Below are 16,835 nucleotides of genomic sequence, written 5' to 3' on the forward strand. Positions count from 1 at the left end.
CGATGCACTCAACACATTTTATTTACAGTTATATGGCATGAAACATATGGTTAAGGACCACAGATATTGAGAGGAAGGAAGAAGAAGGAAATGTTTTATTTAACGATGCACTCAATACATTTTATTTACAGTTATATGGCATGAAACATATGGTTAAGGACCACAGATATTGAGAGGAAGGAAGAAGAAGGAAATGTTTTATTTAACGACACACTCAATACATTTTATTTACAGTTATATGCCATGAAACATATGGTTAAGGACCACAGATATTGAGAGGAAGGAAGAAGAAGGAAATGTTTTATTTAACGATGCACTCAATACATTTAATTTACAGTTATATGGCATGAAACATATGGTTAAGGACCACAGATATTGAGAGGAAGGAAGAAGAAGGAAATGTTTTATTTAACGACACACTCAATACATTTTATTTACGGTTATATGGCATGAAACATATGGTTAAGGACCACAGATATTGAGAGGAAGGAAGAAGAAGGAAATGTTTTATTTAACGACACACTCAATACATTTTATTTACAGTTATATGGCATGAAACATATGGTTAAGGACCACAGATATTGAGAGGAAGGAAGAAGAAGGAAATGTTTTATTTAACGACACACTCAATACATTTTATTTACAGTTATATGGCATGAAACATATGGTTAAGGACCACAGATATTGAGAGGAAGGAAGAAGAAGGAAATGTTTTATTTAACGACACACTCAATACATTTTATTTACAGTTATATGCCATGAAACATATGGTTAAGGACCACAGATATTGAGAGGAAGGAAGAAGAAGGAAATGTTTTATTTAACGACACACTCAATACATTTTATTTACAGTTATATGGCATGAAACATATGGTTAAGGACCACAGATATTGAGAGGAAGGAAGAAGAAGGAAATGTTTTATTTAACGACGCACTCAATACATTTTATTTACAGTTATATGGCATGAAACATATGGTTAAGGACCACAGATATTGAGAGGAAGGAAGAAGAAGGAAATGTTTTATTTAACGACACACTCAATACATTTTATTTACAGTTATATGGCATGAAACATATGGTTAAGGACCACAGATATTGAGAGGAAGGAAGAAGAAGGAAATGTTTTATTTAACGACACACTCAATACATTTTATTTACAGTTATATGGCATGAAACATATGGTTAAGGACCACAGATATTGAGAGGAAGGAAGAAGAAGGAAATGTTTTATTTAACGACGCACTCAATACATTTTATTTACAGTTATATGGCATGAAACATATGGTTAAGGACCACAGATATTGAGAGGAAGGAAGAAGAAGGAAATGTTTTATTTAACGACGCACTCAATACATTTTATTTACAGTTATATGGCATGAAACATATGGTTAAGGACCACAGATATTGAGAGGAAGGAAGAAGAAGGAAATGTTTTATTTAACGACACACTCAATACATTTTATTTACAGTTATATGGCATGAAACATATGGTTAAGGACCACAGATATTGAGAGGAAGGAAGAAGAAGGAAATGTTTTATTTAACGATGCACTCAATACATTTTATTTACAGTTATATGGCATGAAACATATGGTTAAGGACCACAGATATTGAGAGGAAGGAAGAAGAAGGAAATGTTTTATTTAACGACACACTCAATACATTTTATTTACAGTTATATGCCATGAAACATATGGTTAAGGACCACAGATATTGAGAGGAAGGAAGAAGAAGGAAATGTTTTATTTAACGATGCACTCAATACATTTTATTTACGGTTATATGGCATGAAACATATGGTTAAGGACAACAGATATTGAGAGGAAGGAAGAAGAAGAAGGAAATGTTTTATTTAACGATGTACTCAACATATTTTATTTACGGTTATATCGCGTCGGACATATGGTTAAGAACCACACAAATATTGAGAGAGGAAACCCGCTGTTGCCACTTCATTTTGCTACTCTTTTCAATTATCAGCAAGGGATCTTTTATATGCACCATCCCACAGACAGGGTAGTACATACCACAGCCTTTTATATACCAGTCGTGGTGCACTGCCTGGAATGAGAAATAGCCAAATGGGCCCACCGACGGGGATCGATCCCAGACTGACCACGCATCGAGCAAGTGCTGTACCACTGGGCTGCGTCCCACTCCTAATTTCATACGGGTAATTAGACTCACTAACGGGGATCGATCCCAGACTGACCACGCATCGAGCAAGCGCTGTACCACTGGGCTGCATCCCACCTCTAATTTCATACGGGTAATTAGACCCACTAACGGGGATTGATCCCAGACTGACCACGCATCAAGCAAGCGCTGTACCACTGGGCTACATCCCACCCCTAATTTCATACGGGTAATTAGACTCACTAAAATGACACCTAAAATATTACACACATTTAAAATACATGTTTATCATATACCAGAGTGCTGAAATTGTTCTTATAATTTGATGTTGAAAAATGTAGGTTCAAAATGACTAATTTCACGTTGGAAACATGGTTGACTGATGATGTGTTCTTATTGTATGTGGGCGACATAGTCCAGTGGTAAAGTGCTCACTTGCTGTACGAAATAAGTTTGGGATCGATCCCCATCAGTGAGCTCATTGGGCTATTTATCACTCCATCCAATGCACCACGACTGGTACATCAAAGGCAATCTTGGACTACTTATTTGTTGCCAAATTTGTCACGTGATCAGAACAGTCATTCTGGCTTTTGTGTCCACAAACTATCACCTGATAAACTGTCGTCAATTGGAGATTTAATTGGCTGTAGCTAATGATATTTACTTTCTGTCATTTGTTTATTCAGCAATTCTTTATAAAATATTACAAATGTTTCATTTTTGTGGTGATATCACCACTTATAAAAACAATTTAATAGAAGTTGTTCATCATTAAAATCATTTATTTTGAGTGCCAAATAATATATACATGTACACCGCCTTTACAAAAACAAAACTGGTGATATCAAAGCGATCGATTCATTCGATGAACATGAAAATAAAATGATCAGATTTTTTTTATCCCACATTAGGTGATTACTTTACAAACATCTTTCTTGTTTTTCATATCTCTTGAAATCTTTACTAAAATAATAATATTAAAACTTTGATTGGTTCAGCAAAACGAATGCCCGTGAATGTCAGACCAACAACATATCCAGTTCAACTAACTGTAGGCCTACATAAAAGATGAGTCTGCTTGTATTTCATACCAACTTTTTTGTACCAAATACTGAGGGGCAAAATAAGGAGTAAGTCTTTCCACAAAATCGACCAAGACACAACAATATATGGTAACCAAGCTTTCCCTTTTTTCTTTCTTTTTTTTTTGTTGCTTTTCGGTTTTTGGGGTGGGTGTTTTTAAGGGTGGGGTGTCACGTGGCCTTTAACCTTCTAGATACAGCAGGCAAGATATCTCGCCCGATGCAACGCCAGTTGACATACTGTATACTGTATACAATGCATTCCCCAATTCATATTTCCCACCGTTTTGCACACGACATTCACTGGAAAGACTTGTATAACAGGAAACAGAAGACAACTCAGCTTCCTGTATCTTTAGGTTTTCAGCAAGTATTTTCGCTTGACAACAATGGCAGCACGCCGCGGTCATTTTCAGGAATCAATAGCCGATTGAGACAGCTAATTTAATCATACATTTGATCATTTTACCAACAACGAAAATCACCAAATATTGGGATATGAATCGTAGTTCATTTTTTTAAAAACAATTCTGATCAAAAAACCACTGTTATCGGGAATAATTGACATAAATACTGGACAGCTGGCCACAAATGCCAGTAAGTAAATGTGACTTTTTCCATTTTTTGCCTAATTTTAGTCAACATTAACTGATTTAAAATATCATTAAAATTATAAAAACCCATGAAAATAATACTTACCTATTCACATATGAACTTTATTTTATGTATTTATAAATTATTATTTAAATGAATATATGTGAGTAAAAATTGTAAACTTGTACCCACTTAACATGGTTTTTGTGTAAAATTAAATTTTTGCCCAGCGAGAACGCTGATGCATGAGAGTTAAACAAAAGAAACTTTAAGTTTAAACTATACTCTTCATTTACCCCGTACATGTGCATGGGGTGTCATTCTCGATTTTGACAATTTCCAGGAAGGTCTATTAATCACTGTAGAACATTTCTGTCAATATTTTTCATTCTGTTGATCATACAATTGTTATTGTTTTGTTTTTAGTCATTTTTATTGTTTGAATTTGTGATTTACTGATAAAAAAACATCAACTTTCTTTACTTCTGACCCTAATCGTCCTTCAAGATCTTTGGTGTTCATAAAACCTACTGTAATACTGAATTACCAGTTGTAATGTTTGCCCAATTAATTCACTATTATCATATAACTATTCCCCATAGCTAATATACCTTACAATTTTGGCAATTGTAAAGTTCCCCTACTTTTTTTGAAGAGTATATATAATCACACTACCACACTTTTGGGGGAAAAAAAAAACGAAAAAAGAATGCTCACCTATAAACTACATTCTGTTGTCATTCCACAACAAAACAATGACTGATTCTTGAGTAATTACACACTGGTGTGATTTCCTACCTTAAATTCCAGCTCCTCCTTGACGAACTTTGACCTGAAGTCGGCAAACGCTCTCTGAAAGAAGCCTTTGGGCTGTAGGAGGAAGACCACTTGGATGTGGTATGGGAAAAAACCCTGTGCAAAATTAGAACCATTTGTCAGGAAAGCGGTATTTCGAGGAAATGAAACAAATGCTATTTGCCAAACACAATTTGCTGTGTGAGACAGGAGAGTGACAGCTAGGTGATAATGCAACATTAAGTCTTGCAGTGTTTAAATCACAAAAGAATGGAATAGCTTCCTGCATTCGCACAATTTCTTTTATTTCTTGCTTTTAGACAGTCTGACAATACCATGGAATTGCTTCTAATGTTTTTTCCATTCTTTTTTTTCTCTTTTTTCTCTCTTTTTTTTCTCTTTTTTTCCTTTTTTTTTCTTTTTTTTTTTTTTCTTTTTCTTTTCTTCTTTAATACCAGTTGCAGATTAGGTAAAATCCGATCTTCTTTAATAGAATTTAAGATTATAAAATTTCAATTTCAATCACATTTAATGAGCCAAATCCCATCACTCGTTCAAATCCCATCACTCGTTCAAATCCCATCACTCGTTCAAATCCTATCAATAAGAAATTCTATCATCTTTTAAAATGGATTATCTTTTTATTTTTTATTATTATAATGTTGTTGTTTTGTTTGTTGGGTTTTTTTTGGGGGGTGTTGGTTTTCACATCTAAGCACATTTTGTCTCTAATACCAAAGCAATTGTTTTTCTTTTAGTGCAAAAATGTCAAACTGCATTAAAAAAAAAAAATTGAAAATACATATCTATGCATTTTTAAATCATGTGATATTTCATAGTATTTGAAATGCACTGTATACAGACTAATTACAGTAATTTGTCTCATATACAAGTGCTGAAATGTCAAACTGCAAATCTGGTTTCTAATATTCACAAGAATCGAAGTTAAGCACATGATTTTGTTCATATCGATTACAATATCTGATATTGCTCGTTTGTCTTTATTTATTTTTTACTGGAACCTACTGATCTAACTTTAATGACAAAAGGCACTGAGTGTGTTTGAAAAGTTAGTTTATTTATGTGGATATAAACACAATTCCAATTAAGTTCATGATTTCAGTAATATTAAAATAGTTTAAAATTTGACATCTAGTGGTACAGACCTGTCATCCTTAAGTTGAAAAAAACACGATATTTTGTCAAAACACAGGAGATTTTTTAAATTACTCATGATTTAACACAAATTTACAAAGTTTTTTGGTTTTTTTACAAAAACTTATACGAATGCTAAATAATGTCATATTTATAGGATATTCAACAAGCTTCCATTTCTTATTATGTTTAAATCCCACTCACACAAATTCACAAAGTTTAAAAATTTTTTTACAAAACATTATACGAATGCTAAATAATGTCATATTTATAGGATATTCAACAAGCTTCCATTTCCTATTATGTTTATGTCCCACACACACACATTAAATATATATTAATTAGCCTGTTATAAAAAACTTTTGGCAGAATTAAAGGTCCATGAAATAATTAATTAATGACATCTTAATAATATAACTTCAATTTTGTAAAAACGGATATGAGTGTTAACTTTAAAATAGAAAAAAATACATTACCACCATGCACTCCATGCAGAGATCGTGTCAGGTCAGGTCAGGTCATAGGGTTTTACGTGCACATTCAGAACAAGCTGTTGTAGTGCATGCCTGTCATGGGTACAGGTGCCAGCCTGGAACGGTTCCTCTGTCCAGGAAAGGAAAAGGATTGGGGTGGGTGAGGGAAGGGACCACCCGCGTTGACAAGTAGAAAAGAGCAGCCCGACCGGGGTCGGTAGCAGGTAAAAGCAATGTTGGTGCTATTGAAGTTTGAATATCCCGTAGGATTAAGTCAAAAGAGCAGCCCGACCGGGGTCGGTAGTGGGTCAAGGCAATGTTGGTGCTATTGAAGTTTGAATATCCCGTAGGATTAAGTCAAAAGAGCAGCCCGACCGGGGTCGGTATCGGGTCAAGGCAATGTTGGTGCTATTGAAGTTTGAATATCCCGTAGGATTAAGTCAAAAGAGCAGCCCGACCGGGGTCGGTAGTGGGTCAAGGCAATGTTGGTGCTATTGAAGTTTGAATATCCCATAGGATTAAGTCAAAAGAGCAGCCCGACCGGGGTCGGTAGTGGGTCAAGGCAATGTTGGTGCTATTGAAGTTTGAATATCCCGTAGGATTAAGTCAAAAGAGCAGCCCGACCGGGGTCGGTAGCGGGTCAAGGCAATGTTGGTGCTATTGAAGTTTGAATATCCCATAGGATTAAGTCAAAAGAGCAGCCCGACCGGGGTCGGTAGCGGGTCAAGGCAATGTTGGTGCTATTGAAGTTTGAATATCCCGTAGGATTAAGTCAAAAGGAAACATTGTGCCAATTTCTTGAAGTAGTTTTGGAATGGTTCATCAAAAGAGAAAGGGGGAGCTAGTGTTAATTTGAACTTAGTTTGCAGAAAGTAGCTGAACTCACCCTGATTTTAAGAAGAATGGCTTTGACCGATGACCAGCTGTCATTTCTCCGATCTATCACAATGACAAACCCAGCGTCACTGTTCTGTAGTCTGAAACAAAAAACAAAAACAGTTTGTTTTGTTTAACGACACCACTAGAGCACATTGATTTATTAATCATCTGCTATTAAAACATTTGGACATTTTGACATCTAGTCTTAGAGAGGAAATCAGCTACAATTTTCCATTGGCAAGGTATCTTTTATATACACCATCCCAAAGACAGGATAGCACATACCACGACCTTACCAGTGGTGGTGCACTGGCTGGATTGATCCTAGACCGAGCATGCATCAAGCGAGTGCTTTACCACTGAGCTACGAGTGCGAAACAAAACAAGGATTGATTTAACCAATCTTCAACACGAATCACCAATCATCAATCAATACTTACATTATATACATGTTGCTGTAACAGAAAATTTTTTTTAATGTCTACAGCACCCGGTGTTCCAAGGCGGTCACCCATCCAAGTACTAACCGAGCCCGACATTGCTTAACTTCGGTGATCGGACGAGAACCGGTGCTTTCAACGTCGTATGGCCGTAGACTGCCAGTAGGAGCACTTTATACCAACACTATTACATACTCCCCTGTCAAGTGAAGCTACGTCCCGGAGCTGTGGGACATGGGCAGTTGAACTGTTACGGGTCCGGACTGGGTTATAATTGTATTCTTGTGTTAAGAACACATCCAGTCCCTACGTCGGCTCCAAATGTAACAGAAAAATCGACCTCCACTGAGCTGATTTGAACCACTAACTCTCATTATGACAATCCAGTGCTCTACCAACTGAGCTAATAGTAGAGAAATTCTCACAAGCTACTGCCACTTAATACCAACACTACTATATACTCAAGTGAAGCTATTAGCTACGATGGCAGAGCACTGCATTCTAGTACTGAGAGTCCATAGTTTGAATCCCCTTAGTGTGTGTTGGTTTTTTCCTGTTATTAAAGCAAGTATCCTGCGTTTTTTTCACCGTAGCAAGATTTGGGCCAACAAAATAAACTCACAAACCTACTTTATAATGTTTTTGTTTGGGTTTTTTTAAAACACTGTCTTACCTTAACATGCTTTAAAAATATAAAGCATTATATGAATAAATACCTTTGGATTGACATTTGGCCAACTTATTTAAAATTTTGTTTGGCCATTTGAAGAAATAATAAATTCATATGTACATAAATATTTTCAACAAAAATCAATATTGAGATAATATTACAAAATATTAAAATGTCCAGAAATTCATTGGTTATAGAGAAATTGCTATTCGATGCAAGAAATTGTAAGTAAATTGTAATTTTAATAATGCAAAAATATTTAATTTTTCAAACACCTTTTAAAATGGTGTTTTTTAGCTGAATGATTTTGTTTCTCTAGGTTATAGTGTTGCTCTGGTATCTGGCTATATCATTCACTACTTCTCTTAAAGTATCGAAATTCATATACACATGTATCAACTTATTTCATACTCGAGTATATCACTTACGTCAGAATATTAAATGTGTATTTTATTACCATAGTGAAATAAGAGGGGAAAAAACAACATTGAACAAAAAAATAATAATAAAAAAATTTAAAAAATAATAATAAAAAATTAAAATTAAAAAATTTAAAAAAACCCACGTAAATTCTATCAATGGTGTGTTTTGTTCCAGTAGTTAAATAGAGGACAATGCGTTTGATTGATCAGAAGAAAAAATAGCATAGAGATCAATGAACAAACATGATTCACCAGTACTGTTTCCTGGAAACTCAACATCTGGCATAATCAGAAATCTCATTTACAGTTTGTCACTCCGGTAACTGATCAATTTCTCAGGTGAATTACTCTTAACAACAATAATCATAATAAGATCTATTAATTATTGAACATTTTCTTATGGCCTTTCAGGGAACCTTTTTTTCTCTCAAAACTTTGATTTGTGACTAGCCTACCATTTATTTGTTTAGAATTGTGTAGCAATCTCTGAATCTTGTGTAGTGTGTACCTCAATGCAATACTGAACAAACTATTCAACTATTCAAGAGAATTAACGTGCACATTCAGAGCAAGTTGTTGTAATGCACGCCTGTCCTGGGCACAAGTGTCGGCCTCAGCTGGCTCCTCCGTCCAGGACAGGGTGGGGTGGGTTGGAGGGAGGACCGCCTGCAAGGGAGCACTAGTAGTCCAACCGGAGCCGGTAACAGGCGGAGGGTACTGAACGAAATGTTCCCTTGTCCTTTGGTATACAGCAGAACTGGGATCTATAGCGTAGTGGTTAGAGTGCTCACTTTAGGTGCTTTGGCTGAAGGATCGAACCTCACTGGTGGACCTATTCTCTGATTGATTTTTGTTTTTCTGTTACAACCAAAGCCCTGCGGTTATGGCATGTTCTTAAACGTAATGATTTAAACAATAATAAATAGTGAACAAAATGACAAGTACAAGCACTGGGGTAGGAAGCAGGGGGGGGGGGGATGTGCAGCAGTTACAATGTTACAATTTATGCTAGAACTACAACTATGTTACTATGTTACAACTATGCTAGAACTATGTAACAACAATGTGTTACAACTATGCTAGAACTATGAAACAACAATGTGTTACAACTATGCTAGAACTATGAAACAACTATGTTACAATTTATGTTAGAAGTACAGCTATGTTACATCTAAATGCTAGAACTATAACTATGTTACATCTATGCTAGAGCCTATACCTAATGACTATGTTACAACTATGCCAGAACAATATAACAACTACATGTATGTAATGACTATGCTAGAACTATAACACAACTGTGTTACAACTATGTATAGGTTAGAAGGCATCTTCAGAAATAAGAAGGGGCGAAGCCTTTTCATATTTTTGAAGAAATGTCTTAAGCCTTCTAACCGATTTAGACGGCATTTCATAGGTTCATTACTTGATATGGGCAGGGCAAGCGTCATTGCGTGTTTGTGCCAGTTGTTTTGATGTCATTCGCACAGCTCTTGGCGATGATGTCTGGCCAATTGTGTAATTTTGGTCACGTGACTTTTTAATAAGACGGCCTTTCAGTGTGTCTTCACGAATAAGATGATCGAATTGCTGATATCCAATTGGTTGAATTGGAGAGAAACCGAGGAAATGCCATCTAAATGTATAACAGAAGTATATGTATGCAAAAACTATGAATGATTTTCTTACTGAGGAATGCTGCATAGGTAAGTAACGACTTTCCGGTAGTCCTCATCCGGTACTTCCGGCAGTTGTGGACAATCAGGGAAGGTGAGAATAGCCGCACCATTCAGAGCTTTACCACCTGAAAACAAACAGTCCAACATATATTGAGAGTATAAAGAGACATCAAACAAAATACGTCTTCAAAATGTTCACCAGCATTAAAAAAGGTATATCCATTTAATAATTCCTCAGCCAGTACATTTTAAACTATGGTTATTTAGAAAATTTGTTTCTAATGTTCATTTTTATTCATACATCCGACAAGGGATGACTCAGGTTGTATAGGATATTGGTTGTGCTGAAACAGTAAGTTGAATAAGACTGTTGGTGTTTAATATATGGTTATTTCAACACTATTCCAACAGGAAGAAAAGAAGCTCACAGCCATGAAAAAGCAGTAAGGGATCTTGTATATATGCACTTCCCAGTAGACAGGATAGTGCATACCTCAACCATTGATGTATCCAATCATAGGGTTCTGATTGGGATGGGAGAAAAACCTGACTTGATGATACTACAATACATAGAACTACATTAAAGTGAATCAGACAAAAATTGGGGGTGAAGCTGCTTATATCAGAGATAACGGGTAGCATCTATGATTACCCTAGTTCCACACAAAATTTGAGTATTTTTTTTTACAGGTACCCCTCACATGTTTCAAGCACAAGGCTAATTGACAGTGGTACTGTAATGAATTTTGCACTCAAGTATGAAACGAAATCATGCCACTTGACATTTTACCCGGGTCCAGCTACCCCTTTCAGTTGTAGACTTCAATGTAATTAACACTAAATAGGCGGCCTTGACATACCACATCTAAATACTAGTATCAGACAGACTACATAACAATAGAACAGATTATATATTTATTCAAGGGGGTCAACACAGAAAACAGTCCTCAACATTTCGCAATACAAAGACAGTTGACATTTAAATTTTAATAGTTATTTACAAATAAATCTAAGTCCCCTTTTAATTAACACCTCCCCATCACAACAACGTTCACCAATACTAAATGAGATTGAGATATCCGCTAGCTCTTCTCAAAACACCGAAAAACAACTCCCTATTATAGCCTAACGGCACCCTTTTCGTTAGCTCCATTTTGCTAATTCGGAAAGCGTTTTCTTCAACAAGTCAAACCCTAAATCCTACTTCCTATTATAGTCTAACGGCACCCTTTTCGTGCACCCAAAAACCAAGTAAGGATAATGCCTCGGCCCGATCTGCACAGACTTTCATAACCCTTAAACCTGATTGGCCAGATAATAACGAAGCCCGTAACCTACCGACAACCCCCGAGTAATTTTCCACCACAATATAAATTAGACTGGTCTCATACTATATTTTATAACATGCACAACTTAACGTTCCTGGCATTCCCTTATTAGTAAGGTTAATATTAAAGATTAATATAATTAATAAGAAGAAGAATAACAAGAAGAACCAAACAAAAATAATAACCAAGGAAATATGAAATGATAGATCGATAGAAAACCAGGAACGCTACAGTACTAGATGAAATAAAATTGCATAAATGTTTTGCCCCAGATGAAACCATTTTTTTTTTACACCAACACACTCACATTTATCACCAATCACAGGACTTGTGGTGTTAACTTCTCTATCAAAAGTTTGGTTCACCTTGAACTTTGACCCAGCCAGAAGTTATTTGGTTTAGTACAACCTAGAGGTCATCTCCATAACCATTACTTCTCAGAAATTCATGTATACATGTATATTTAGAATTGTGAAAAAAATAACATTTTTGTGTATTGCTAATACCATGATGACCAGAAACTCTTTGGATGTACAGAAATGGCTAATCAAAACAATAAATCACAAGTAATGTTTAATTTCAATTACAAAAAAACAAAAACCATCATAGTGTATAAAACCAAGGGTCTCTAATTTTGACAAAACAACCCCCCCCCCCTCAAAAAAAAACCCACAATATATATATATATATTTTTTTTTTTTACATTTTGTAAATGACAGAAATTTCACTCCATCACTTAAAACATTATTTAAAAAGAAAACAAGGACATGTCATTGATCTTTCCCCATGTCATTCATAAACTGAATATGGTATGTGCTGTCCTGCCTGCTAATGATAATGAAAATAGGTAGCGAGCTTTCTCTGAAAACTGTGTTTTCAGAATTATCAAACATTTAGCGTCCGGTAGCCGATGATTAATTAATCAATGTGCTCTAGTGGTGTCATTAAACAAAAACAAACTATACTTTTCATATGTTAAAAATTGTTTTAAAATGTTAAAACTTAGCATCTTACATGTATTTATTTACATACAGAGAATTATTGACTCTTAACATTTCACTGTGGATTTGTTTATCAGGTAAGCAGGACTACCTCTGGGTCAGCAGAAAGTTTTGCCAAATCATCTACAGCGAAACCTCTCAAAACCAGACCCTCTGCAGTGATAGAAATAAGAAGAACTTTTCTCTAGTCCACCGGACAAATACATCTACAAATCTACTTGTCCGCCAATGTTTTTTCACTTGTCCAAACATATGATTTCTTTTATTCAAGTATCAGGATGACGTTTTTGATTGCTCAAAATAAAACTGCACTGAAAATTTCTACTTGTTCACTGGACAACCAACCACCAAGGCACATTTTGCTTGTCCGAATAGATTGTCGCTTGTTGTGACAAACAGACAAGTACTTATTTCGAACACTGCTCTGTAAACCGGAATTCCCTCAAAACATGACGTTTTTTGCGGCCCCCTTTTAAATATATTGTACAGAAGAGAACCTCTCTGGACCTCTTTAAATTGGACGTTTTACTTGGTCCTGAGGATGTCCAGTTTAGGAGAGTTTCACTGTATTAAACTTTAAAAATAGCAGAAATTAATAGAGGATTCGTCACAAGTATTTTTTAATATGGGAAATGTCAACCGAGGCTTCGTTAATCTGTATTTGTCGAGGCTCTGCCGAGACAAATACAGATTAACAGGCCGAGGTTGAACTTTCACATATTAAAAAATACGAGTGACGAATTCTATTTATCATATCACTGTCAATTTTGTTTATTTTCCACTTAAATGATTAATAAACAAAACCCCAACGCTCGGACGTAACAATCTGTTATGACGTATGAATACATGCACATGTCAATCACTCAGCTGATAATCGATTTGTCAATACACCTTGAAGGTTATCTATGCTTTCTGAAACTAGGTTAAAAGCGGAAACAAAGATTGTAGCTATTTAAACAATTTAATACTAATTTAACAGTTTTATATATAAACAATGAAATTATAATAAAATAATTGACAATAGCCAAATTTTTCAAAATAACTTTTCGCTGCATTTTGCCGAGTACTACGTCATTGTCAGACATAGGCCTATCTACATCACTGACCTATTTAAGGGCTTCATCAAGTTCAGTCTGAGTCTGTCAAAAATAAGTCTTCGTCGTTTTAGGGGGACAACAGGACTTTTAGGCTGAGCCACATTTATTACGATGTTGCTTTGGAAAGAGTTAAGACTGTTCGGTTCGTAATGTCCCCCGGTTTCTTTTCGTACACTGATGTAAAACTTGCACAGAATTACATCGAGTTCTTTGGGGGGCATTTCATGTATTGGTCTGGACTCATTGATTGATTGTAGATAGTTTTCAAAAATGCGCATGTCGTATAGAGTTTTTTTGGCAGTATTCTTATTTTCATTTTCTGTAATGACATTACCAATCATCGTATCATCTACTTCTACAAATCTACGAGTTTTGTTTTTGGGCCTGCCGGATTGTGGCGTCTGCTTCGATGTCCGTGGATCTACCCTATCCCCTGTTTGCACTAACTAAACGTTCTGGTGACAATTCAGCTTGAATCATAACTATATAATTACCGGACAGTAAGAGTTGCTTTGATTGTAGCACTTCCTTTTTTATCGATAGTAACGCTATCTCCGACTTCAAAAGACGCCATGTTTGTTTGTCAACAATTTTGACAGGTGAAAATAGTTCTACGTTTTCGGTATATAATTTGCATAATAATGTAATTTGCATACTTATGTTCTAAATATTTGCATACTTATGTCTCAAAATATGTGATTTATGTAATGGGCGTGCCCAATGCTATTCCTTAGTAGTGATATGATAAATCCAATTATTTTGTAGCAATATATAAATTATTACACAAAATTATTTTGCCAAATTAAAACAAAATTTGCCAATTTGTTTTTGAAATTCGCAACTGGTGAATTTGGAAGGTGCTACAGCTAGCTTTGGTAAGAGAGGACTTGTTTTCTCCAGAAAACCCTGACCTGGAGCCCCATAGGACTTTAAAACACTACTGCATTAAACAGAATCCATTTTCGTTCCTCCCTTGAGGGTCTCAATTCACGATTTATCTGCACTGGACAGATCATGTATAAATCATTGTGCTGAAAATGGTTTTCATTAACAACAGACAGACACATGAAAATGATCTCAGGGGGCTCACCTTAATCACGTAATGATGTCCAGTTATACACAGTAATCAGTCACACGATCTGTGGGGAAATTAACATCCCACAGTCACAGTTTGACATAGGCCATGTGCCAGTAAAACGTGGACAAAACATACCATCAATTTTGGCGAATTTCCTGTTAAAGTGTCTCGCCAAATTTGATTTGTTTCAGCCAGAAATAAAGACTCATTAGATGTACGACCCCCTCACCACCATTTTTAACAAACTTAGCATTAAAGTACTAATGCTCCAGTCACACATAGCTAAAGACCATTTTACCAGTCTGCGATCAGTTGGGGACCATGGAAGACTGATCGTCAACTGATCGTCTATTGGTTGGCAACTGTGGCACACTGTGTCAAACACCAGCAACCAATCGGTGACCAGTCTGCGATCAGTTGGGGACCATGGAAGACTGATCGTCAACTGATCGTCTATTGGTTGGCAACTGTGGCACACTGTGACAAACACCAGCAACCAATCGGTGACCAGTCTGCGATCAGTTGGGGACCATGGAAGACTGATCGTCAACTGATTGTCTACTGGTTGGCAACTGTGGCACACTGTGACAAACACCAGCAACCAATCGGCGACCAGACAAGTTTTTTGCTTTTGATCTCAAGTAGGTTGGCGATACATGTGGGGTTTTTGGTCGAAAGTGATCGTAAACTTGTCTTTAGCTGTGTGTGATTGGGGCATAAAAAATGAAAATTTCGAATGTCCCAGAATGGTCTTGAAGTACGTATTAACATTTGAAAAGCTTAGCATGGTAGAGATCCCAAGACAGCCTCCAAGTTCTAACAAGAGCAGATGGTAGAGATCCCAAGACAGCCTCCAAGTTCTAACAAGAGCAGATGGTAGAGATCCCAAGACAGCCTCCAAGTTCTAACAAGAGCAGATGGTAGAGATCCCAAGACAGCCTCCAAGTTCCAACAAGAGCAGATGGTAGAGATCCCAAGACAGCCTCCAAGTTCCAACAAGAGCAGATGGTAGAGATCCCAAGACAGCCTACAAGTTCTAACAAGAGCAGATGGTAGAGATCCCAAGACAGCCTCCAAGTTCCAACAAGAGCAGATGAGGAGGGTGCAGCCTGACAACCAGGAACCCACAGTATTCCCAGACATATAAAAATACACCCAGCTGACCAACATATTACACTATAAAGAGAAAGTCATTGCATTCCTCTAACAAACACCTGACTGCTGGATCCTTTCTTAGTCGGGGAGAGGGATGTAGCCCAGTGGTAAAGCATTATTCCCCCACCCCACCCGATATCGTTCATACAGGCCTATATCTACACCTCTAGTCACTTTATTAATCAAATTTATTATTTACACATGTATTTCGCCACCACCATCCCATAAATTGTTTTTATTTAATGACACCACTAAAGCACACTATTAAGTAATGACCAGCTATCTGATGTCAAACATGGACAATTAACAGAAGTCTTCTGAGGAAACCTGCTATATTTTCCTATTACAAGAGGACCTTTTGTATGCACTTTAAGACCTACAGACAGGATAGCACATTCCGTTACCTTTGATATATACCAGTTATGGGGCACTGCAATAACTCATGCTTATAAAACTCAATTTCTAATGACACCACACACATATAATTTGTATGGCATTATCATGATATCAGAGCCTGTTTAAGGATCTGCAGGGCCTATAGCACAAATAACAGCAGGACCGCCTTCCCAGGATATATATTTTGTAACCCCCTCAGGGAGACGGGGGAAAAATGACCTGGGGAAAATAAAAGTACACATCACCACGGGTCCCCCTGAAGCACAGGGCCCGTAGCACGTGCTACTAGAATAAACTGGCTCTGTTGATATTACTGTCTATTAGAGTCTCGGGGCCCGTAGCACGTGCTACTAGAATAAACTGGCTCTGTCTGATATTACTGTCTATTAGAGTCTCGGGGCCCGTAGCACGTGCTGCTAGAATAAACTGGCTCTGTCTGATATTACTGTCT

At 36.5% G+C, this 16,835-nt stretch overlaps 1 protein-coding gene and 1 non-coding gene across 5 annotated transcripts in view; both read right to left on the reverse strand.

The window, feature by feature from the left end:
- The window catches only part of LOC121369722 (guanine nucleotide exchange factor DBS-like), a 199,628-nt gene that overhangs the window by 120,999 nt on the left and 61,794 nt on the right, over window positions 1-16,835 (reverse strand). For all 4 annotated transcript variants that reach the window (XM_041494800.1, XM_041494786.1, XM_041494779.1 and 1 more), the window contains 3 exons: window positions 10,340-10,454; window positions 7,126-7,216; window positions 4,615-4,728 (listed from right to left, as the gene is read on the reverse strand). In XM_041494800.1, coding sequence (XP_041350734.1) covers window positions 4,615-4,728; window positions 7,126-7,216; window positions 10,340-10,454 — 320 coding nt within the window. The remainder of the gene's footprint in view (window positions 1-4,614; window positions 4,729-7,125; window positions 7,217-10,339; window positions 10,455-16,835) is intronic.
- Window positions 7,597-7,715, reverse strand: LOC121376044. Its single transcript, XR_005958389.1, has one exon. It is a non-coding gene; the product is annotated as a 5S ribosomal RNA (ribosomal RNA).

The sequence above is a fragment of the Gigantopelta aegis genome, chromosome 1 (genome assembly GCF_016097555.1).
Source record: "Gigantopelta aegis isolate Gae_Host chromosome 1, Gae_host_genome, whole genome shotgun sequence".
Lineage (NCBI taxonomy): Eukaryota > Metazoa > Mollusca > Gastropoda > Neomphalida > Peltospiridae > Gigantopelta > Gigantopelta aegis.